General features: G+C 49.5%; 11 protein-coding genes across 11 annotated transcripts; 8 read left to right on the top strand and 3 right to left on the bottom strand.

Moving 5' to 3' along the window:
- The first annotated feature begins 5 nt into the window (after nt 1–5).
- Nucleotides 6–2,363, top strand: EDB93DRAFT_132276 (uncharacterized protein). The gene has a single exon (XM_041454964.1). The coding sequence runs from the start codon at nt 154–156 to the stop codon at nt 2,071–2,073; it is 1,920 nt and encodes a 639-aa protein (XP_041310215.1). The 5' UTR covers nt 6–153; the 3' UTR covers nt 2,074–2,363.
- On the bottom strand, nt 2,295–3,962 carry EDB93DRAFT_132342 (uncharacterized protein). The gene is made up of 2 exons (XM_041454991.1): nt 3,701–3,962; nt 2,295–3,595 (listed from the first exon to the last, which is right to left on the bottom strand). The coding sequence occupies exon 2, from the start codon at nt 3,552–3,554 to the stop codon at nt 2,517–2,519; it is 1,038 nt and encodes a 345-aa protein (XP_041310214.1). The 5' UTR covers nt 3,555–3,595; nt 3,701–3,962; the 3' UTR covers nt 2,295–2,516.
- Nucleotides 3,950–5,031, bottom strand: EDB93DRAFT_132419 (G10 protein). Its single transcript, XM_041455003.1, has 6 exons — nt 4,886–5,031; nt 4,639–4,838; nt 4,515–4,581; nt 4,377–4,464; nt 4,165–4,325; nt 3,950–4,107 (listed from the first exon to the last, which is right to left on the bottom strand). The coding sequence occupies exons 1-5, from the start codon at nt 4,946–4,948 to the stop codon at nt 4,297–4,299; spliced, it is 447 nt and encodes a 148-aa protein (XP_041310213.1). The 5' UTR covers nt 4,949–5,031; the 3' UTR covers nt 3,950–4,107; nt 4,165–4,296.
- Nucleotides 5,032–5,203: 172 nt separating this feature from the next.
- EDB93DRAFT_1131018 (uncharacterized protein) lies at nt 5,204–6,148 on the top strand. The gene is made up of 3 exons (XM_041448946.1): nt 5,204–5,298; nt 5,349–5,368; nt 5,430–6,148. Exon 3 carries the CDS (start codon nt 5,461–5,463, stop codon nt 5,893–5,895), a length of 435 nt encoding a protein of 144 aa, XP_041310212.1. The 5' UTR covers nt 5,204–5,298; nt 5,349–5,368; nt 5,430–5,460; the 3' UTR covers nt 5,896–6,148.
- A 116-nt stretch (nt 6,149–6,264) lies between these two features.
- EDB93DRAFT_1131016 (uncharacterized protein) lies at nt 6,265–8,877 on the top strand. Its single transcript, XM_041448945.1, has 3 exons — nt 6,265–6,617; nt 6,680–6,793; nt 6,851–8,877. Exons 1-3 carry the CDS (start codon nt 6,447–6,449, stop codon nt 8,513–8,515), a joined length of 1,950 nt encoding a protein of 649 aa, XP_041310211.1. The 5' UTR covers nt 6,265–6,446; the 3' UTR covers nt 8,516–8,877.
- Nucleotides 8,878–9,504: 627 nt separating this feature from the next.
- On the top strand, nt 9,505–11,171 carry EDB93DRAFT_132084 (uncharacterized protein). Its single transcript, XM_041454922.1, has 2 exons — nt 9,505–9,675; nt 9,735–11,171. Exons 1-2 carry the CDS (start codon nt 9,610–9,612, stop codon nt 10,869–10,871), a joined length of 1,203 nt encoding a protein of 400 aa, XP_041310210.1. The 5' UTR covers nt 9,505–9,609; the 3' UTR covers nt 10,872–11,171.
- Nucleotides 11,172–11,363: 192 nt separating this feature from the next.
- Nucleotides 11,364–11,708, top strand: EDB93DRAFT_1063890 (uncharacterized protein; the record flags this gene model as incomplete). The annotated part of the gene is made up of 1 exon (XM_041444871.1): nt 11,364–11,708. A coding segment is annotated over one exon (345 nt), but the record flags the coding sequence as incomplete, so codon positions are not given.
- A 1,400-nt stretch (nt 11,709–13,108) lies between these two features.
- Nucleotides 13,109–17,363, top strand: EDB93DRAFT_132049 (uncharacterized protein). Its single transcript, XM_041454913.1, has 4 exons — nt 13,109–13,309; nt 13,360–14,478; nt 14,530–16,407; nt 16,459–17,363. Exons 2-4 carry the CDS (start codon nt 13,543–13,545, stop codon nt 17,098–17,100), a joined length of 3,456 nt encoding a protein of 1,151 aa, XP_041310208.1. The 5' UTR covers nt 13,109–13,309; nt 13,360–13,542; the 3' UTR covers nt 17,101–17,363.
- A 362-nt stretch (nt 17,364–17,725) lies between these two features.
- Nucleotides 17,726–18,954, top strand: EDB93DRAFT_1222886 (urease accessory protein UreF). The gene is made up of 4 exons (XM_041451169.1): nt 17,726–17,798; nt 17,851–18,431; nt 18,479–18,767; nt 18,818–18,954. The coding sequence occupies exons 2-3, from the start codon at nt 17,861–17,863 to the stop codon at nt 18,757–18,759; spliced, it is 852 nt and encodes a 283-aa protein (XP_041310207.1). The 5' UTR covers nt 17,726–17,798; nt 17,851–17,860; the 3' UTR covers nt 18,760–18,767; nt 18,818–18,954.
- An 88-nt stretch (nt 18,955–19,042) lies between these two features.
- EDB93DRAFT_1222885 (Mov34-domain-containing protein) lies at nt 19,043–20,566 on the bottom strand. Its single transcript, XM_041451168.1, has 4 exons — nt 20,442–20,566; nt 19,984–20,388; nt 19,834–19,925; nt 19,043–19,777 (listed from the first exon to the last, which is right to left on the bottom strand). Exons 1-4 carry the CDS (start codon nt 20,510–20,512, stop codon nt 19,470–19,472), a joined length of 876 nt encoding a protein of 291 aa, XP_041310206.1. The 5' UTR covers nt 20,513–20,566; the 3' UTR covers nt 19,043–19,469.
- Nucleotides 20,567–20,646: 80 nt separating this feature from the next.
- Nucleotides 20,647–20,960, top strand: EDB93DRAFT_1248014 (mitochondrial import receptor subunit TOM7; the record flags this gene model as incomplete). Its single annotated transcript, XM_041452663.1, has 4 exons — nt 20,647–20,667; nt 20,721–20,753; nt 20,803–20,882; nt 20,939–20,960. 4 exons carry the CDS (start codon nt 20,647–20,649, stop codon nt 20,958–20,960), a joined length of 156 nt encoding a protein of 51 aa, XP_041310205.1.
- Nucleotides 20,961–21,354: the final 394 nt, after the last annotated feature.

The following is a 21,354-nucleotide window of genomic DNA, read 5'->3' as shown; positions in this document are numbered from 1 at the left end:
GGCCGTAAGGAAAATTAAGCATGTGGCATAGGGACGTTTTGCCCTAGTTGTGCTAAACTTGCTCCTCTGTTCTGATTCCACTTCTCACCCGGCTCCATCAGGCGCTTCTTCGGGTTTCCTTTATGCTATTTATCATTCAAATTACCCGTAGTTATGAATCCATCAACCCACCATCATCAGTCTCGCAGAACACACAGAAAGCGTTCCTCAGTCTCAAGGCTGTCGTACGACACGGTGCAGACTCTCCCAGAGTACTCAGCTCCGCTCAATTCGAGTAAACCATCCAATTCAGCGTTCTTTGCGGGAAACGAGTCCGATAGACCGCCTGACTACCCTGATAGCGAGGAGGAGGCAGACGCAGATACGGAGGAGCAGGCGGCTGTGACCTACACTCCACAACGTTTTCAGCTCAATTCGCCTCGACGCACAGCACCTTGCACACGTAGACGTAAACGCCAGTCAGTCTCTGTACCAGCAGTCGACCAATCCCTCGACGCGCTGCTTGAGCGCAGCGTACATGCACTTGAGATGTCAAATGCGCTCATGCAGAGCTCAATCTCCACTCAATGCAGTCTTTCGGCGTTGCTTTCATCCGAAGTCGGGCCGGACCGTTCTCTCGAGGTTCGCGCCAGGAACCTTTCAACGCGAATCAGATTGAACAGCGGTGTGCATGGGACATGGATGACACATCTGGATGAGATATCGAAAGGTGTGGATAGGCTGTTTGACGAGGATGTTATAGACATCAGTCCGATAAAGTCGAACGAAATCGCAATTAGTCAATCTCTCCCCATATCAAATATGAGGGATTTGCGGCACAGGAGGAAGCCGTCACTACTGGAGCTTAATGGCTCATGCTCGAGCGCTTCACAGCTTCAATTTTCGCTCCCGAAACGTGATTTGCTCGTCGCGCCTGCCCCTAGGGCGCTCACCCAGTACGTCGAATCATCAGCTGATCCAGGCATGATAATCTTGCCCTCCACCCTGGGGTTACGAAGTTCTGCTTCATCGCACCTGGCCGACTGGCAGGACCACACATTTGTCACACAGCATGAACTACAGTCCTCACATTCATTACCTGTACTATCGGAACAGCCTCATGATGTTCCCACTCCAGCATACAATCTCCTCTCCAATATAGTGAAGCGCTCAGAGTCAGCCACACCTCCACCGATTGATCCATCGTCCTCTTGTATCTTCACATCACGGCGTGGTTCAACGAGTACATGCAGCACTGAACGAGGATCGAAGCTGTCTATGTCCCCTTGCTCAGTACGTAGGACACACATATCCCCTGATCGTAATTGCAAGTCAGAATCTGCATGCCGATCTCGCTCTACGACACCTAGACGACCTGTAACCCCTCTTTCCCGCATAATGACTCCACCCATCGAGGAGCTTTCTACTTCTTCATCAGATTCATCAGATCACCCTACTGGCTACCGCACCGTTCAGTCCCTCCGCAAAATCCTTGATGAACAGTCATCCTGCACCCCCGTCAACTCTCCCCCTCGAAAAGATCCTAAAAAAGGTCGGTCACCCAATTTTATGCCTGTCACTCCTGCCCCTGCCCCGGTTGCTGGCACATCCACTGCCACTGCCTCTATATCACGTCTTTTCACGAAAGGCAGACATTCGTCCTCTACCCGTCCCCCTTCCCCACCTACACATTCCTCCCTGAAAGCGCCCTCCGTGCCTCCGACACCTCGTTCATCGCCAAGCAGGGGCAGCCTCTCAGATTTATTTGGAAATGGTGTAGCCAAAGTCCTCAGGAGTGATCCCCCCTCAGGCGTGTCGACGCCCAAGCGCATCAGCTTCGCGGAGCTCCCAGAGTCATATGCAAGCTCACGTCCAGGGCCTTCGAAGATCTCTGAAAAGCGGAAGAACAAGAGCAGAAAGCGCAAGGGGAAAGACGAAGAAGAGAGGGAGACACTTGGGTGGTTTGAGAGGTTGTTCACTGCGGGGCCTGTGAGCATGAGCTCTTCACGGATCGATGATCATATGGAGGAACGCATGTCACGAGGGTGGGCGAGTCGGCCTGGAGGTGGGACGTTAGATGATTGGGCGGTATAGAGTTGACATTGGTCGCAGTCGGAGGGATAAGTTTTGGGAGTTGTATGAATGTATTTTTATCACCAATGTTTTATTTGCTTTTAGATAGTATTATGACGACGCTTTCCGTCATGATTTTATTTGGACTGCTACGCATATATGTGATGCGTTCACTGATCTTCAATTGTATACTGTATACTGTTTGGCAGTGTTCATATCGTCTGCGCATTGTGCTTCGAGTAACTGAGTACTGTATCCTTGAACCGTCTCAATATCACAGTGACTAAAGTGATCGATCATAAGAAAAGTTGGCATAGAGCATAATAAAACAATACATAAGGCATATAGTGGCAGAAATTTTCATAGACCGTCCGTATCTGAAGTGCAACGAGAAAAAGTAACGTACAATGCCCACTTGCCCATTTCCAACCCAATAACCACTGATGGATAGTCGCCCCGAATCGCTACAATAGGGCCCGTCCGTAGGTGACGACAAGGCCACCGATAATCCCCGCAAATGCCATCTGAAGAAACCCATGACCAGCTGATCGCAAGGTCCCTTGAACTGCCAGCCCACCAGGAATGCTATACATCGACTGGTCAAAGGTCGAATTGCGCATTACGGGCTGATCCACAGTATTGCAGCACGGTGCGTTCTGCATAACTGGAACTCCTGCGTTAGTTTCAGAGTCGCTGAAGTCCGCCATCGTACTCTGGGCGAAGGCGCCTGGCATGTGTTGGGAATGTACTGCATACTTGAGGTCTTCCTCACGATCACTGAGGATGACCCACACCGTCTCCTGTGATTTCTCACGCGGGATCTTGGCGAGGTGTGCGGGAGGGGCTTCCATTACGCTAAGGAGTTTCCCCTCCCGTTGTGCAGTGCGTTGGACTTTCGGAATGTCTTGACGCGGAACACGGTACACGCTGTACAGTGGCGTGCCTGCACGGAGGGCCATATTAAGGCTTACGTCGGTGATAGGCGACTGCGAGAACGAGGACCATTGGCGGGGAGGCGGTGAGTGAGGGCAGCCCGATATGTAGGAATCAACCTGTGGTTCGGGGGATTCCTCCTTGATAGAAAAGTTGGGATAGTAGTACAAAGGATCTGAACTATCGGCCCAGTCGTCGCCTGGATAGTCAGGACTAGGAGAATGCTCCACAGTTGGGGGCGACATGTTTTCCTTTCCTGACCCTTCATCGGACAGAGGCTCTGTGGGTGTGAGAGACACATCGCGGTGAGCCTTCTCATGTCGTCTTTCGCGGGGTGGCGAGACCCAATTAGGGTTTCGCCAGTGCCAGCGGTCGCCAGGAGGAACCTGGAAGCCGCGAAACTCGTATGTAGGTGGGGGTGTGTCGGGATCTAAAAGAAGGTGCGGTTTACGCTCAGCAGGCCCGGGGCAGACGAACATGTTGTTCTTCCGCGTATGGCCCGCCATGGTCGACCCGCACTTGTGGCACATCGGACGCTTCCTTTGCGATGTGTTCTGGGCAAAAACCATTGCTGTATAGCGTTTTCTTGAGTGAAGATTGTTCCTCTGTCCTTTGTGTTGAGTAAGAAATAGAACGGAAGGCGGTTGCGTTAGATACAGGTAGGTCCGACCATAATGAGAATGTTGAATAGATGTCAAGAGGGTACATGACTCACCGGCTGCTGTGTGATTGTTTTCTTGACAGCGGGGTACTACAGTCCCACTCTTGAGCTTATAAAAAGTTCGCCCAGCAGCGAGCCCTGCATAATATGACGTTTTGCCGGTGGTTCGCAGAACAAGTCCTTGAATTCAACATGAAGGTCGCGCTGGAGACAAGGGTAGAAGTTCACCGGCAAGTGGCAACCTGCAGAAGGCATCGCATGCCTTCGTTCGATATTTGTCCAAGTGTACAAGAAGTCCTTGTACTTTTCATGTACGCCACAAAATACATGCCCGAAAAATACAAGAAGTTTACAAACCTCACCATGTTGACAATATTGTAATGTTCAGATGTTGTACTCCTGGTTGTTGATCGGGAGAGCAACTCAACGGTGGTTGCAAGAATACAAAACACGGATTTTATCTAAATAACAAACATTCTGAGCAAAGCCGTTGCTGTATGCAGATGGACGTAATGGACCTCAGGCCGCAGTTTCCCCATCTGTCCTCCCAATGTACTTCGACTGACATAACTCGTATGGGCACCTCCGAGGTAAACGTCTGACTATGAGGTTTCGCTTCTTCGGTGAGGACTTGATATGGATCTCCCCGCCTAGGAGTCGGAGCTGCAGCCGCGACATCCTAACGAACAGAGGTCAGTCACAGACAAGAGACAGAAATTCAAACACTTACCACAATGTACGCATTCGACAATCGTGCCTGACCGTACCTGTGCTTTTGGAACACGACAGATACATGTAGAGCCTTGATAGTTCATATCCTGGAAAGACGAGTGAGCGCTGTCTTAGCGAATTGAAAGGTGAACAATACCTTGGTCTGGATACATCTGAGGCAGCACAGCTTCTCATAACCCGTCTTCTTCCATTTGGCTATCAAACTGAAGCAATTGACGTTCAGTATATGATTGGACTTTGGAGACAACCAACCAACTTACTTCGCATCTGCGTATCCCTCTTTCAAGAGCCAGTCGTAAAGTTCCCTCGTGATAGCTTCACGCTTGTAATAGAGCTCATAGATGTAACGCGACCGTGTATGTGAGATACGCATGATAGGCCAGAGGGACTCGGCCTTGCGCTTGCCCTCATGAGACTCGTTCTCAGCGTCTCTCATCTTCTTCGCATAATCATCGAGAATCTACGACAATATCAGAATTAAACAGCCTGCTTATAATAGACACATACGCTTTCAATATCTTCGTAGCCTTCTGGGGGCTTCTTCGTCCTCGTTGTGCGTATTCTGGGCATCGTTAATCACGACGAGGAGGTGAGGTGAGGCCGACCCGTGAGAACTTTCCTTCAACACCAATTTCTGACAAAGCTTACTTGCTATTTTAGGGTCTTTTTGTTTAGCTGGGGCTAACTCGACGTTGTGCCGTCTCTGGTTGCGTCTTGTTACTTTTCTGGCGTCGGTGGCCCCTACGAAGGTACGATCTCGCGTATCTCGCATCAAAAGAAGTCTTCTCTTCAATTATTCCTCCGCGTTAATGGTCTAAGTTTATTCATGGCGTAAAGTCTCGTTAAAGGTGAGCTGCTTGTATTTCCTTGTAATATGTAAGTATCATTGCTGATTTTGTGTTGCCCATCGGACATGCACAGTGAGTGCTTACATTTTATGGAATAGCTTATCTCTGACTGATGAATTGAGTCTCATAAGTCGGACCTCAGGTCGGCAAGGGTGCTCTTCCCGCCACTTGTCATGATGAATCTTAAATTATTCCTGTTGTAGAAACGCGATTCTTCCAACAGCCGAGTATCGCATGTGCTCAGTCCTGAAGACACGGGGATTACGAATGCGGCGAGCACAGATTCTATCTGTTGGTTACTTATTACCAATGTTATCATGCATGTATGGGGTCCCCAAGCCGGGGCCAAGTAACGTCCGATATCAAGCGAATGGCAAAGTTGTAGTTTCACCGAAACCCATATCACTGCATTGTCTCTGCGCCTATCATCCTAACCCGCTGTCCGTGGAACAAAACTACCAAGTCAGAAAGAAGTCTACCCTTGAAGGTACTCAAAGCAGTGCTCTGTGCACTGAGTCTGGTCTCCTGGGTTCGTTGGGATGCCGGTCACCCACATTGCGCACTACAGCTGCTCCATTGGAAAATGTGTTGAGAACATGTCCGCATTCCTTTCGGAGCAGACTCGGATACGGCTCCTTTCTGGTCTCGGTCTTCTTGTTCTTTACCTGATTGCGAACATGATGTTTTATGATCGAAGATGCCGTGGCAACCGAACGCCTTTCATCAACCTCGCTCACACTGGCCGACTTGGGCATGCCCGCGCCTATGTACCGCTCGATGTTCTGGCCACGTAGCCTACAGGGATGTTCATATACTTTATAGTTCTTCTTGTTATGGCTAGCTGCGAGGCCATGGAACATGCGATACATATTGAGTAGTCTGGCGAATGCATATACGCTCTGGATGGTTTCTGGACTTTGCCAAACACACAAAAGAACATGAATACCGCACAGAGGCCTCGTTTATAACTGTGAGTATATGAGTATTAAGTTTGTTATGTAAGGCGGTGCCAGACACGATGGGTGTGGGAGGCGCGTCCGATATGTTGTGTCCATGAATGCACAAGGTTACTTCAACAACGCAACAACGTCGACCACTACATCCATCAGGCAGAACAGTAAACTCACTTCGGCCCTCTTTAGAATTTTTTTGCTCTACCTTCTGACAGGCCTAGCGTTTTAGACACATCTGTTGGGTACTTGTTCGGCTCTACGTTCAACATGCCACTCGTCGTTCCTGCTCTCCGTTTGTTCATGGTTTTTATGAATGTGTATGACACGTACAAGACTCTCAAAATACCACCTGGACGCAAGGGCGGTCCCCCCAGCGTCAGGGCAATGACTCAGAGAAAGAGGGACCTCAAAGGGTGTCTCGCAGTTTGGGTTGTTTGGGTAAGGCATCGCTAGTATGTCATTCGTAGCCTACGTAGCATGCTCATGCTGTCGTGCTGCAGTGCTGTCTTGCAGCATATGAGAGAACGTTTGACCGTTTTGTCAGTTTCATCGTACCGTTCTACAGCGAAATCAAGTCAGTTACGCTACTGTTTCTCCTGCTGACCCGTGCCAAGGCAAGACACCAATAACTTCTCCATACAAGCAATGCTAATAACACCTCATTCACGCAGGGAGCTGAACCCTTGTACTTGCATATTCTGCGCCCACTTATAAAACCATATGTGGACACCCTGGACCCATTGCTTGATCTAGCAAGGGACATTGGAGATTTTCTGTTTGCTCTGTCACAAGTTCCGCTCAATTATGTACTATCCCTATGCTCCGGTCTGCCATGGCACACAGAACAAAATGAGTCAGCCGCCGACTTTTCCGAAAACACTCCCGAGTTGAGCACAACACGCTCCAGCAGTGACTCTCGCATACCCATTGTGGCTAAAGCATTCGTTACTGTGGATTCAAATCACCGGGTCACAGAAAAGCGCTCAGTGACCGTCCGCAGTGTCTCCAATAATAGGGCGCGACCCAAGTCCCGTCAACCTCCTGTTGATTCCTATGAGAGCATGTCGCTCCGTATGCGACATTCCAAGTCTTCCTCGGTAACAACCCTCCCACACTATCCCAACGATACAGTTGGTCGTATTCATACGCGTCCCACAATAAATAATACCAGAAAAGCCGCATATGAGATTTGGAATCCTCCGCCGCCTGCGTACGAAGAGGAATACAGACGAAGCCGTTCGTCTATTGGACGGTCGGAGATAGGCAATGTATCCACTCCCAATTTGGCGACCCCTCCACCCACAGTCGTCGTCAGCGAACCAGTTGACGAAGACTGGAGAGGGTATCCACCCTTTCCTTCGGCATACCCACCGACGCCCTTGGCTGCATCTCACTCTCTTTCTGGAGCCACGTCATCCGGAAAGGATAATTTGATCAACTCGCCTTCTGCCCAGACCACCGTAATTTCGTCCATTCCGGAGAATACAACGATGGACCGCAGCCAGGATTTTGATGTGTCGCTCCAGCAAGCGCATGAGCCCGCGAGGCTTGGTTCTGGCAGCTTACAGGTTCATCACAATATAGACGGGTTCCAATCATCCGGCGGTGCAGGCAGCCCGGATGAGAACGAGGACGCCTACATGGATGAGGATGAAGATGATGATTTTGATGTCACTTTGCGGACTCCTTATCGTCCAGGCCCGTCGTCAGTTGCATCCAACGCGTCTTCCTCTGTGGCGAGCCTGCCCAGTGCTTTGACCACTAACGATAACGCGTCGTCTCTGCGCACTAGCAGCTCATCAGAGTCCACTCGCTCCTTCCATACATCTGATTCGTCGCATTATGCAGGACAAAAACGCCCATACCCGACTGTTACCCTGACCAGTCGAAGTGCAGCTGTCGGCGCTATACTCAAGAATACCACCATGCGTGGCAAGGCTACTACTGCCCCATCTTACGGAAACGACCTTGACTCTGAGCCCAGCGAAACTGATGATGACACTGATGATAGTGATGAAGACAGTGGAGCGAAGAGGAGAAAGGTTCTTGAGCCTACGCGGCGATCCGCATATCTACGTCCTACTGCCAAGCCTACCATTAACGTTCGGAAGCCTTCACTGACTACCAGAAACTTCCCGGCATCCTCCCGCGGAAAAATCAGTGCTACTGCGCCAAAAGCCGGTACTCGCAGTGGTTCGCGTGCTGCACCCCAGACGGTAGGAGTAGCTTCCCGTGGAGATACCCTGCGTAGACCGACACGAAGGAGCACATCAAAATTGCCGTCGCAAGACGCTGGGCCCTACGCTCGCACTGTAACCTCGCGAAGCAAGACTTGATGTCGGTTTCATGACTTTCCGAATTCAATCCTTTCTTTCTGGGCTCTCAGCCCCATGACTCCTTTCATGCACATCGTCATTCACTGTACACAAATCATGTTGCTCAGTACATACACATTTCATTGCATTCAAATCATCGTTTGAGTATCAAAAGGTCTTGGTCCTGGCATAGTTCATTTGCTGTGATCTTACTAGTAGTGTTTGCAGTGTTGGAGAGCTCGGCTTATCCCTGCCAATATGCCCTCTGTGGACTCATTCGCAATTTAAATCCTCTAGAACCGTTGCCTACATTCTTTGCAGTGCGTTCAATGGAGATGTGCATCATCGCTGGGATTTGAGCGAGTGCAGCCTTCACACCAATCCCAACAAGGTAACTCGCGACCCAAACAACTTGAAAGTTATTGCCAACCAGCCGCGTCTCCTCCTTGCGACCCCCGCTCAAACACTCAAAGTATAACGCATGCAGTGTCCACCAGTGAAGTAGTATTTCTGAAACTTGCTCACGGGCAGTTGCCACATATTCTCTATGATGCACCTAATACCTACTGACTCGATCATTGCAGTGCACCGCTGCGGCCGAACCGGAATCGAAACTTCTTATTTCTCGCTTTTTCTGCAGCGATAATTCAAGACATACGAACTGCCTTGAACATGCAGTAGCCTCGAGGCAAGAGTCATTGCATTGTTCGAAACGCCGTCGGTGGAACATTTGACGCCAGCGCCTACATGCGCACACTGGCACAAACTCGTTGGTGTACGGTAAGTATTTCCCAGCCGCAGAACACTAACCAGTCCGCTAGCACAGCACAAACGGTCTTCTACTTCAGTAACGCTGCACAGCGGTGTAAGCATCCCGTCGCTTAGGTCTCTAAAACTGTCTCACTAGATGTGCGAACATGTTTATTGACGCTGGGGAACACGTTTTTTCCTGCACGCGCACCCCGTAATGACGTACTCGTGCACTAAGTGCATGTCAACCGGTAGCGGGCTGTACTTGAACGAACTTCGTTATAAGACTCTGTGCAACTCAGATAAATGGCTCGCATACTCTTGTGTGGTTCACATTTCTTCCCTTTCATATCTCGCGACACCTTATGGACGTCCGTGGAAATCTGGGTCGTGTCATAGGCTGTGAGCTCCGGTGTATACCGCCTAGATATGTAAGTTATTTAAAGCTTGATATTTGTTCTCGTTCAAGTCTAATAGTTGCTTTCCACAGCTCGAATCATGTTGGGGGCTAAAATGGTGCCCTAAATTTTATGCGCGAGGACCAAGCGAATTCGACGTTGGGGTTTTAACACCGGATGGAAAATACAACTCCCTAAAGATTGATGGTCCCCTGGTTATAGAACATGGAACTCAGGATATCATTACGAGTTTGAAACCGTCTTCAAGCCTGCCCAGCACCATCATCCATGATGCCGACGGTCGGCTAGGATTAAGGAGACGCGAACTGTTTCCTTCACCGTCCAGGGACTTCGGTGTGCCTTCGTCTCCCGTTTATATTGTTCACGAGAGGGCACAAGATCAACCTGATTTTATGCGTTCTCTCGCCCATTCCTCAGCACCTCTAATTGCTCCGGGAGGGACGGAAATGTCGCTGCCCGTATCCATTCCTGTATCAGGAACTATGTTGTCGTCGATCCAGCCCCCCTCAGAGCCCTATACGTCAGAACTCTCATATGCTCTGCTTCCGGGACATTCGTCGCGCCCACCGCAGAGCTGTGGTGTCCCAACAGTTGAGACACCCCTGCATTTACATTATTCAAACCCCAAAGTTATGCCTGCTGTATCTCAAGATCCAGGCGCCGTGCTGTATGGCGTAGCGCCACAGAATGACGTCTCCTTAGGGCCCTTGGTCTCAAATCCAGGAGACTTGCAGGCACAATATCTTCCCCTGGACAACATCCATACCCGCTCCATACTACGGGGTCATTTTATGCCTCCCGTCATGCAAACCACGCAATTGACTTTGTTGGATTCATGGAACAACCTCGATTGCTCTCCCACTCCAGCAACCCCGATGACATGTTCAACTTCGTTCAGTACTGACTCCAGTCTGATTGACGAGCTTGAACGGCATCATGATCCAGGGGTTACAACTCCGATGTCGGAATTGAACTGGGAAAATTCGCCGCAATCCAATGATCCGTCGGAGGCAGGAATGATGGATGAGTACTGGCAGCTGCATCAGACTTTTACGCGTTCCTCGCCGATGCATCAGTCGGGAGGGCTATCTCCTATCGATATGAGTGTGGACCAGCTGCCAGGCGCTGGTAAAGGAGTGGAGACTGCGTGCAATCTTTCCGACACCTTCCTCTTTTCCGGCACCTTTCATAGCCTCTTTGCTTGCTGAGGGTCGCTGGGCAGCTGCTCTGATAGGCTGCTGTCCAATACATTCATCTTCCTATTTTCGTTATTTCCAAGAACCTGGCAAACACGATACGCCCTCGTTGTGCGGCGCCACGTTTGCGTGTTGTTTAAAGGGCATAGTTGGCTATGCACGCCAATTTATGAACATAACAATGATAATGGTATTTTCAGAAGCGCGCAGGTATATATTTGTTTAATACAAGGACATGATACCCATATATTTTACTCGTATAATTGTCATAAATGTTTTTTGCTTTTGATCAATTTTGCCTACGTTGTGATCAGTCACGCGGCTTACGCCACGCCACACACTGCAGGCTGCCCCTACGGTTGTCCGGCGTCGAAATTTCAAATCCAGCATGCTTGACTTCTAGCCACTTAAAGTTAGCAAACATTTTGTACTTACTTCCTTTTGGTTCATAGACCGACCATGTCTCAGAAACTGCCAGAGCAGTCGGGTGTCAATCCCGAAATACCTCCTCCCGCATATTCTGCTCATCCACATAACTCGGAACCCTCGGGGCAAGTGCAACAACCAAGTTCTTCTCATGAACGTATGCCTGGAGCTTACCCGGCTCACTGCACCTCGTCCTTTTTCGGCTCAAATGCTACAACGTCATTTATACCCCCACCACATTTTGGGCCCACTCCTCTATTACAATCTGATCCTACCCTAGGGCTGTTGCCATATTATGACCTACGTTCTCCGTACGCTATTGCAGAAGCGACGTCGCGCGCACGGTGGCGCTTCATTAATGCCTCTCTGTGGGCGACCGTTATCTTCATGTGGTTGGCCGCGGTTGGTGCATATGGAGGACTGCGAGATATATAGGCGCCTGTGCGCTACTGTAGTAAGTGTGTGACAATCTCAATTTTTGTCTGCTAAGTAGGGGGAAATCCAGCTTTTTCATATGAACAATATATATGAGGCTTATTTTGGTCGGCACACGTATATTTTCCCTTGTATGACTCTTGTTTATGTTTCACTGTCTTCTTGAGACAAAGGCTGATCATCACCCTCATTGTCTGCAGATTCTCCATGTAAACATAATATATCTTGTACAATACCCATGGCATTTTTACTGCGTGCTTTGCGTTTCTTCTCTTTTGGGATGACTCACTCGGTCCCCCGGGGTAATGCAAATCCCTGTTTCCCTATACTAATTTCTGCGTCAAATTGTCAATGACCAGTACCAGCTTAGCGCTTAACCTGTGAATTTGAATTTTACAGTGTCATCGAGCAATCCTGGCGCATCCGGCAGCGATTCAATCCAGCCTGCGAGGACGACGACAGGTGACAGGATGGCATGGATGATGCCAGCGGCCACTGGGGGACAGTACTTGTTTTACGGCAGCAAGTGCTGGTAAGTACTGTCAAGATAAACCTTTGTTCGAGCTTGAGCATATATTAATAGACAATGTCTCAAATCCAGAAGATCGACAGTTTTCTGAGGTGGATGGAGATGCCCTTGTTTATTAACTTGTTCATGCAGTATTTCGCGGGCATACAGCACAACATTGGCAGGTATAGAGCAAGCGCTCCGCTGGGCACATGGTTACGAGCGTTGAAGATAAACAGAATATCCGAAATTTATAATAATAGTTTACGAGGAAATAAAAGAATCGTCACCGTGTCGACCACATCCGCATGCAGCTAGATTCAGTTTCGACCCTTTCGTCAAGGACTCATGGGGTGGTGTTGCTAAACGACACCCACCTTTCAGCTAGACGACGACTTAATCAAGAGAATTACCTCTTGTTCACGACTTGCCTCAACCTCAATGATTAACTTGAAGGTCAACTCAACAATGTTTACACAATGGTGCAGCTAATACGTTGTCAACCGTCCTTCAAAGCTTCATTCTCCTCTGCTTTGTCCCCCCACTCATCCAGAAACCATCAAGAAACTGGTCTGTGCGTTTGTTGAATGGAGGGTGTGTGCGTGTGAAAAGATTAAGGTTAGGGTCTGTGCGTGGGAGAAGGTGTGACTTTCGTGACCCAGATAATTGGTGGTGTTAATTTTTTCAGTTTTGAATTCTGGGTCGGCCCCGCGCGCTTCCTTTTGTTCCTTCACACTTTGACAACCTCGATCGCACCTTCCACGTCGATAACCACAGCGACAAGACACCCTTCCTCACCGTCCACGGCGACGACCTAATCACTCCGCTCGTCGTCTGTCACCTTTTCGTGCGCTTCATTTGCTGTCGCTTCGTTGCCCGCTCAGTGTTGACCTCTCTTATTTATCTACTCCCACGCGTCGCGCACCTCTGTTGCTCATCGCTGTCATATTCATCGCCGACGCTATCTACCCTACCTCTGTCATTCGCAATCACTCATAGCCCATCAACACACCTCTTTGCCAGTTTGTTTTTCGATTGTAGCCATATCAGCAATCACTGTCTCGCGCTACCTCCCACGATCGTCCGTACCAAATTCATAACATTATACGGCTGTTGATGTCCAGTTTTTAGTCTTAGCCATCCCACTTACTTGTCTGTAATCACCCCACGCACCGTCCTAACAATCTGGCGTCCACGGCTTCTACTCCTCCGCCCATCCAACGGCTCGAAGAGGACCTCATTAATCGTTCGTTGCTCGATTCTGTCGAAGCCCAAGGAGACGCAGAACCCATTCATCCATCTCCGCAACCTGCTATGTCTCACTCAAATTCTAACCCTGGTTCAGGCGCACCATCTCCTGAAGCGCAGTTTCATATCCCACCTGTCAATAGGCCTGATTCCCCCAGCAATATCGATTTCAATGTCAACCACGAGAATGATCGTTTACTCCGCACTTCCCTTCTTCAGCAACATATTGATGATAATCATCATCGAAATTCGGAGTCATTGTTCTCTCATGGCGGAGTTCAATCCATGTATAACACATCCAATAATTTCCATCTCCTCCCGGAGTACCTTTCAGACGACATCTCCCTCAAGCAGAGTATCGCCGGAAGTAAGCCTTCGAACGACTTTGGCGCTGGGTCGTTAAGGTCGTCTTTGAGCGCTTATAACGGAATCAGTGGTGGCAATGTTTCCAGTGCTGCTACCACCGGCTCATATCGCTTGCGTCAACCAGATGGTCTCCCCTCACAATCTTATTCAAACACAAACGAGATATTTGGGTCTCATCAGCCCTTAAATTTGCAGCACCAACTTTCTCAGCAATCTCAGCAGAGTACTTCCAGGTCTGCCGCATTCGAGTCACGTAACGGGTATGACTTCGGAACCAGCTCTCCGCTAGGAGGCAGTAAGGTTCCTCAACAATTTGCTTCCTTGGACCCGTTCCTCCAAGCGCATTCCTCTAAGGGCCAACAACAGTCACAGGTCCACGACGCTTATCATTCACTATCGCACAGTAACTCTGGTTCTCAGATGCCTTACCTAAATGGCGTACACCTTCAAAGTCAGACGCCTTATGGTCCTCACCTGCAGTCTAACGGTGGCGTTGCAGCAGTGTCGGCAAGCAATGCAAGACCCATAGGTAGTGTTGGGCAGATGAATTTAAACGTCGAGTCGCAGGGCGTTAATAGTGGACTGCCAGAAGAGATTTCGACCATTTTTGTGGTTGGCTTTCCTGATGACATGCAGGTATGTATTGAGTCGTTTGTGGCCTCCCACAACTTCTGACAGCGTGTGTAGGAGCGCGAGTTCCAGAATATGTTTACATTTTCCTCCGGCTTTGAAGCTGCGACCCTGAAGATCCCCAACAAGGAGTATACGGCTTATGGGTCGGTCGGTGGCACGACTTCGACTACTCCATCTGGTCTCCCTCTCCGTGGAGGTGCCTATGCCGGTTATTTGGCCGCCGGTTCCAATGATCCTTACAATGTCGTCACCGTCAATCAAGGGGGAGTTGTGATCGACAATGGACGAGATGGCCCAACGACCTCTTGGCCACCCCTCGCCATGCCGCTAGATGAGCCTTCGCACTTCCAAGTTGGACAAGGGCTAGGTGGCCAGCCACCCCGAAAGCAGATCATAGGTTTTGCCAAGTTTCGTACTCGTCAGGAGGCTCTCGAGGCAAGAGACCTGCTTCAGGGCCGCCGCGTCGACATCGAGAAAGGTGCAATTCTGAAGGCCGAAATGGCGAAGAAGAACTTGCACACCAAGCGAGGCGTTGGTATGGGTGCCACGACATCCGGAGGTGGTGGAAGTGTTTCTCTGGGTAATGGTATGGGGAATATCGGAGGGTTGAGTGCAAGCGGAGGCATGGGCTCGCTTAGCGGTCTTGGAAGCAACGCTGATATCATTGCTAATCTCGCCGGCCTGGGTCTCAACAACAATCTCAATTTGAACAATCTGACTACGCTCACCGGCAACAACTCTGATGTCCTCTCACCGCGCGAAAGGGAGTTAAACTCGGTGGGTCTGGGCGGGTCTGGCTGGCGTGAGGGGAGGCTCGGAGACAGTAGTGAGGATGAGCGGGATAACATCATCCGTGACAGGCGCAGGGAGGCCCTTGGCGTTGGGCTCGGTTTGATGCGCGGTGCTCGTGAACGCGCTCAAGCTGATGAAGAAGAGAGAGTCAGGCGCAGCAAGGACCTCAAGCAGTTCCAGACCGACCCTTCTCGTATGTTACCTGGAAATACTCCCGCTTTTGAGGCTTTCCATTCGGTTTCCGCCCCCACTTTATCCCGTCATTCTCAGAGTGGTCTCCTCTCTCCTGCGGGTGGGTCGATGTCCATTTCTGGGCTAACAGAAGGTGGAAGCAGCGGTCACAGCCCACTTATGGGAAATGGATATGGTAACATCATCGCTCAGACTGGTCGGGACGGCTCCAGCAATGTAACTCCTGACCACAGTGGTCTTCGCGAGTCCCGAAGTATCGGACCTTGGGATGCGCCTTCTCCGCGTGAGAGGGAGGCATCCGGTATTCCACAAACCCTTTCGTCACTGTATGCAGCTCGGAAGTCCTCTATGATACCAGTTCGACCTCCATCCCCTCAGGACGAGTCTCCTCCGCTTTCTCACGCAGCCTTCTCACCATGCGATGAGGACGATATGATGCTTCCACCGCACCGTTCTGGCGCGTTGCGCTCGCTTTATCCCCTATCTTCCCAGTTGGAAGAGTCTTTGCATCTACAGAGCCAGTCGCAGTCGGTGGCACCTGGCAGCGCTACGTCAAGTTCCGCTGGAGGGTTTGAGGGTGACAGACCAGTCCTCCTCGCAGTTAGTACCAGTGCCCAACCGAGCTCGGGCAGTGCTGGTATCGGCTCACCTCAGCTTGCATCGCCTTCTTCCCAGTCAGGATCTGCAAGTTCGTCTACTGGAATGAATGGAGGGGGTAGTGCAACTAGTGCGGGGAACGCTGTCGGTGCAGGTCCAAGGAATGTTGTTGTCGACCAAAACCCGCCTATTAATACCTTGTACGTGGGCAACCTTCCGACAGGGTCAGTTGGCAGTGGTTACCCTGCAGGGTTTCTGGAGGATAGTCTAAGAGAACTTTTCTCTCGGCGCCCGGGGTATAGGAAGTTATGCTTCAGGCAAAAAAGCAACGGTCCAATGTGCTTCGTTGAGGTAAGTGATTGTAGTCATGGTCACATGATTACTCATTCAAAACCTGTGCAGTTCGACGATGTGCATTTTGCCACGAAAGCTCTCAATGATCTGTATGGCAATACTCTCGGTGGCATCGTCAAGAATGGTGGTATCCGCTTATCATACAGCAAGAACCCATTGGGCGTACGCACGCCAACTAGTGCTGGCACCGGCGCACCCTTGGTTCAACAACAGCAAGGCAATGTTCACTCTGGTGTTGCATCCCCCTTCCCCCCCGAGTCATTTCAACTTCGTCACCCCTTTGATGTCGAAGCGTCTATAGGGATGAGACGTGATAGCTCGAACACAATATCTATATCCGGGGCGTATGGCTACTCAAGATCACCACCCCCTCCACGGTTTTTCTCACCGCCTCCGTCATCCACAAACTTCGGTATCGCGCCCGCGCCGTCCGTTAGCAATGCGAACACCTTTCCTCGTGGCTCACAAGCCTTTGGACTTCCTTCACCTAATGGTGTACCTTCAACTTTTTCGCCATTCGGTCTACCACTTTCGTCGCCTCGTTCGCGCGCAAATGGTCTTCCTCCATCGCATGCCTTGATACCCGATCAGAGCTCAGAAGGTTCCCTGGCTCACGATCACCCGCAGCATTTCCCGCATCGCGCTTTGTCGCCTTCATCGACCACACTAGAGGCCGCTAGGGCCGGTTAAAGGGACGAACTTAAATTCCCTCGTATTCTCACAGTCCGCATGCAAGCATCTACAGCACAAATCTGCAAGTTATATATATATCTGTACTTACCACTCCACGACATGATTGACATCCCTCCATTTCTCATTGATCGCATGGTTTTCCCCAGAGCCCATTTTTCGGACTGTCAACTTCGCCGTCGCCTCCAATTTTTTATTTTTTCCCCGTTTCGCAACCATTAATCGCAATCCTCCATTCTACATACTCACAATCGGGCTGTTTTCTTCTTCGTCTCTGCGTTCGTATCATTCGCTCCCACAGATTCAACTATCCTATTGCTCGCACGTCAACCTGCTGATATCTTTACTATACTAGTTTACCACTTGTTGTTTTAGGTCCCTTCGAGTTCCTGTTCCTATGTTGACTCGTGGCTTGCATTTCGCGTTCATCTCATTTCGATTCTGCATACCACTTGTTTTCTGAACTTCGGGTTACCACCCAGCATTTTCTCGACATTCCCATCTACACGCGTTCCATACGCACGTTATGTATACTACTGTGAATGGTTTGATGCTGCTGGATCGTCAAAGAAATATAATTCGTCTAAACACGTGCGGATTTATTCGGACCGACTACTTGAGATGACTGAAGGCTAGTGACTAAACTTACTACATCACTGTAGGATCGTTGCACACTAGACCAGGATCAAAGTCTGAGAGTGAGTGTGTTACGCCTGGACCATGGCTATGTTACAAAGAACGATCATACAGCACCATCCTCATGGATATCGATTTCGACGAAACATATGTTCTACTTCTCCTTGCAGACTCTAATCTACCCACAGGCTCATTCGTCGCATCTTCTGGGTTTGAGTCCTATGGAACACATGGATTCCTCTCTCTTCCATTTGCATCAAGTGCGGGAAAGGGAAGAGCTGCTGCTGCGAGCACAGTCGCCTTCATTGAAGACAGCCTGCATACCTACGCCCGAAGCGCTCTTCCGTTTGTTTCAGACGCCCATCGCGCAATGGGTGCATTCAAGGATCTTAAGGGCAAGCCAGAGATTGGCCATGATGCTACAATCAAGAAATTGCTTGAGCTGGACGAGCTGTATGAAACTATGACACTCAATCATGTGGCTAAGCGCGCCTCGAAAGCCCAGGGGGTAGCACTCCTCACGCTGTACGCAAAAGGGTTTACTCACCCTTCAGGCCCCAGTGATGAAGACCATCTCTCAAAGAGCTTGACCGTTCTTATCGATCGTCTGAAACTGATGGTTCGCGGAGAAGAGACGCATGGCCATCTGCCCGTGTGCTGGGGCGTGCTGACCGGTGCTCTCGGGATATCACTTCGTATGTTTGACATTCGAATTCTGGATATAAATGATAATTGTTTTCAGTGCGAGCTCAGCATCTTTTTCTGTTTCTCCACGCACGTTCACTTCTCTCCTCAGCGGTTCGTCTGAATACGATCGGACCCTACAGTTCACAGCAGCTCTTGCTCCACTCAGTGAGACCCCTGGTCGAAGCGGAGGTGTCACAAAATAAGGATATGCACACTGGAATTTTCGTGGACATGCATCGCAATGATGCAGATGATCTGCCTGCTACGACGTGGCCCCTTGGCGAAATACTTGCTGTTCGACATGATTTACAGCACTCAAGAATATTTAATAGCTGATTCAAACCGTATGTCGCTTTTTAAATACCTCTATGGAAGATGAATTTTTCCTACACAGTTGCTAGCATGACTGTGCGACTCAGGGAGAGAGGGGAGTCCCGATACGTAATTTTGTCAATGGATCATGAGTAGTACGTCGGAAATGATTAGCCTTTAGTTGGGCGCACAATAAAAACCATGCCGTTTGCACAAAAACTGTGACGCTATCAGGGACTTTGACTTGCCTACTGAGCACCAACAAGTCAGTCGGAGTGCGGCACGTTGTTCGGATATTGAACACAAGTCAGCATACACAATTTGTTCATAGTCATTTCTACACTACATTTACAAAACGGAGGAATTGTCAACGCGATGATGCTCTACAATGCTTATCTGAGTTTTCCTCTAAATTGTCCACACAGTCGAAATGTCTTGCATCTATCTTATCTAGGATTGGTGAAAGTCAATCCTAATCATCATCCCCTTCGTGCAAAAAAAATGGGTGATTGCAATATCTTCTGGAGCACCTATGCACATCAGAGGGCCTACTGAAAGCGGTTGTTCTACGCAGAGGATCATAAGGATGACTGGTACAACAGACTACAGTGTACTGATACAAGCCACCTATTTTTCGCAGATAGAAGCTTGGGATATCAGCGGAAAGCGATTTGGGCTGAATGGTCACATGAATGGCTTCAATCGCAATCGAAACTAGGAATACGCACCGTTGCTCATGCTGCGGTGGTCAACGCTAATCTTGCAGAAACTTCGGCTTGGCTTCGGACCAAATTCGCGAGGTATGTTACCATCAAAGTGTCCTGTAGCCCTGCGGTCCAACCGCCATCTTCCTCCACACCGGTACCCAATACGTCCATAAGATACCTCCCGACTGCCTTGTCCCCAACAACCTCACCGCGCAAGACAGACTGCACATAAGCGAGTACTCTGTTGAGCATATTTTGCACGTCAGACAATGAGGATGCAAGGGCATCGAGGTCGGTTTGGTTGGATGACGGGTTCGGAGACAACAGCAAATCAACTAAAACAAGAAATTCAATCGATGGCGGTTGGTACGCCTGATAGACTTTAACTCACGGCCACTGCGTTCCGCCTCATGGAAGCGAAGCTCGCAAGGGATTGGAACAAATACACAATTTTCGGGTTTGGGGAAGATCCCAACTGGTGAGCTGAATCGATTGAAATAAAATCAGGGGAATTGCATGGCCTGGAAGGTATATCACATACCTTACATATGCCTTCACTCCAGCACCCTTGCCTTCCTCCGTTCCGGTATCAAGGGCAACGTGTACCGCTTGATTTGGTGCAGTCTCTTGGGAGTAGAAATTTTGAATTAAGGCAGAGTATGTGTTTAAGTCTGAGCCAGTAGAGTACCATCCTACGATGGTTTCATTTGGCCTAACACGAGTGCAGAGGTCGTACATGGCACGGTGATAGTCCATGTCCACTGCAACCTGTTCATCGGTCTCCGAGTGGAGGACAGCAAATGCAGATTTGATGTCAACAGTCGAGTCTGTGCGTGTACCAAGAAGGGTACCAATGACACGATGTTGAGCATCTGTTCGCCGAAGGTAGTGGTCAAGAATCGAGAAGAGTGCGGATGGATGAATCGTTAGTGAGGTTGGGCGCGTCCTGGTAGTTCATCAGAACAATTACATCGTATGTCGAAATTTAAACGAACTTACGAAGGTACACCATTTGTACTTGTTGAGGGGTTCTGTACATACGCTGCTGATGAGGATGAGCGTATAGGCATTTTCAGAGATAATAAGTAGCTAATCTTGCTGCAGTGATCAAAAAGTCACGTCGGAGTTACAAACGAAGGGACTTGCCTTTTTCGTGGGCGTTCAAGCTCTTCTTAGTCCCGTCGTCATCAAATATTTGCAGAAAATGCCTTCCGAAGAGACCAAGGTTCGACTAATGCTCATATAATTGCAGTATTCAATATTTATTGTGCTATGCAGGAACGTATCACAAAACTCGTGGAGGTTGGCCGCGTACGTTGATTCACACTCTGCCCTGAACAGGATTACTGACTCTCTGCAGACTCTGGTGCACTATGGCTGGATACCACTCATCATTTACATTGGCTATACTCGGAGCACGCCTCAGCCCACCCTTATTAAGTGCGTTGTCTCAGGGCCTCTAGTTGACTCCGGAAAATTTTAACACGTTGAACTAGGCTCATAAGCCCACTCGCATGAGGAATTGCTACTTGCATGCGCACCTCCAGCTGTATTTTATAATTCAGTCTACTTAAAAAAATCTAGTTCTCTGCTCAGTCCTTCGCTCGATCATGTGCTGCTGGGGGTTTGAGGTTCTAACGATCATTCTGAGTGGTCTATCATGTGATGCCGATGGAACGTGTTTGTCGACTTGGGTAAGTTTTGCCCTTCTTTCCTTCCACTTCCCAGGATTATACTCCGTGGTGGCTCCCCATGCGAGGGCCCTGAATTTCCTCTGCTTGTAACCGTTTTTAACTTGAACTGGTTTATTCTGTGATACATGTCGATGGTATTAGGCCAGATATGAATACTACTTTACGCGCGACTCTATTTTGAAGAGTTGAAGGCTGACCACGATGCTTTCTTACAGGGA

This window comes from Suillus bovinus (assembly GCF_016758785.1).
Source record: "Suillus bovinus strain UH-Sbo-P2 chromosome Unknown EDB93scaffold_12, whole genome shotgun sequence".
NCBI classification, from domain to species: domain Eukaryota; kingdom Fungi; phylum Basidiomycota; class Agaricomycetes; order Boletales; family Suillaceae; genus Suillus; species Suillus bovinus.
This window is presented reverse-complemented; position numbering and strand designations above follow the sequence as displayed.

Bases quoted from the DNA above. Each gene is read 5' to 3' on its own strand.
- EDB93DRAFT_132084 (XM_041454922.1), top strand. From the start codon at position 9,610: ATGGACGTCCGTGGAAATCTGGGTCGTGTCATAGGCTGTGAGCTCCGG. The intron at 9,676-9,734 runs GTAAGTTATTTA...TGCTTTCCACAG, and splicing joins GGTGTATACCGCCTAGATAT to CTCGAATCATGTTGGGGGCT.
- EDB93DRAFT_132276 (XM_041454964.1), top strand. From the start codon at position 154: ATGAATCCATCAACCCACCATCATCAGTCTCGCAGAACACACAGAAAG.
- EDB93DRAFT_132419 (XM_041455003.1), bottom strand. From the start codon at position 4,948: ATGCCCAGAATACGCACAACGAGGACGAAGAAGCCCCCAGAAGGCTAC. The intron at 4,839-4,885 runs GTATGTGTCTAT...ATATTGTCGTAG, and splicing joins GCTACGAAGATATTGAAAGC to ATTCTCGATGATTATGCGAA. The intron at 4,582-4,638 runs GTAAGTTGGTTG...CAATTGCTTCAG, and splicing joins GAGGGATACGCAGATGCGAA to TTTGATAGCCAAATGGAAGA.
- EDB93DRAFT_132342 (XM_041454991.1), bottom strand. From the start codon at position 3,554: ATGGTTTTTGCCCAGAACACATCGCAAAGGAAGCGTCCGATGTGCCAC.
- EDB93DRAFT_1131016 (XM_041448945.1), top strand. From the start codon at position 6,447: ATGCCACTCGTCGTTCCTGCTCTCCGTTTGTTCATGGTTTTTATGAAT. The intron at 6,618-6,679 runs GTAAGGCATCGC...GTCGTGCTGCAG, and splicing joins TCGCAGTTTGGGTTGTTTGG to TGCTGTCTTGCAGCATATGA. The intron at 6,794-6,850 runs GCAAGACACCAA...TCATTCACGCAG, and splicing joins TCCTGCTGACCCGTGCCAAG to GGAGCTGAACCCTTGTACTT.
- EDB93DRAFT_132049 (XM_041454913.1), top strand. From the start codon at position 13,543: ATGTCTCACTCAAATTCTAACCCTGGTTCAGGCGCACCATCTCCTGAA. The intron at 14,479-14,529 runs GTATGTATTGAG...CAGCGTGTGTAG, and splicing joins GCTTTCCTGATGACATGCAG to GAGCGCGAGTTCCAGAATAT. The intron at 16,408-16,458 runs GTAAGTGATTGT...AAACCTGTGCAG, and splicing joins GTCCAATGTGCTTCGTTGAG to TTCGACGATGTGCATTTTGC.
- EDB93DRAFT_1222886 (XM_041451169.1), top strand. From the start codon at position 17,861: ATGGATATCGATTTCGACGAAACATATGTTCTACTTCTCCTTGCAGAC. The intron at 18,432-18,478 runs GTATGTTTGACA...AATTGTTTTCAG, and splicing joins TGCTCTCGGGATATCACTTC to TGCGAGCTCAGCATCTTTTT.
- EDB93DRAFT_1131018 (XM_041448946.1), top strand. From the start codon at position 5,461: ATGTGCTCAGTCCTGAAGACACGGGGATTACGAATGCGGCGAGCACAG.
- EDB93DRAFT_1222885 (XM_041451168.1), bottom strand. From the start codon at position 20,512: ATGCCTATACGCTCATCCTCATCAGCAGCGTATGTACAGAACCCCTCA. The intron at 20,389-20,441 runs GTAAGTTCGTTT...ATGAACTACCAG, and splicing joins AGTACAAATGGTGTACCTTC to GACGCGCCCAACCTCACTAA. The intron at 19,778-19,833 runs GTGAGTTAAAGT...TTCTTGTTTTAG, and splicing joins TGAGGCGGAACGCAGTGGCC to TTGATTTGCTGTTGTCTCCG.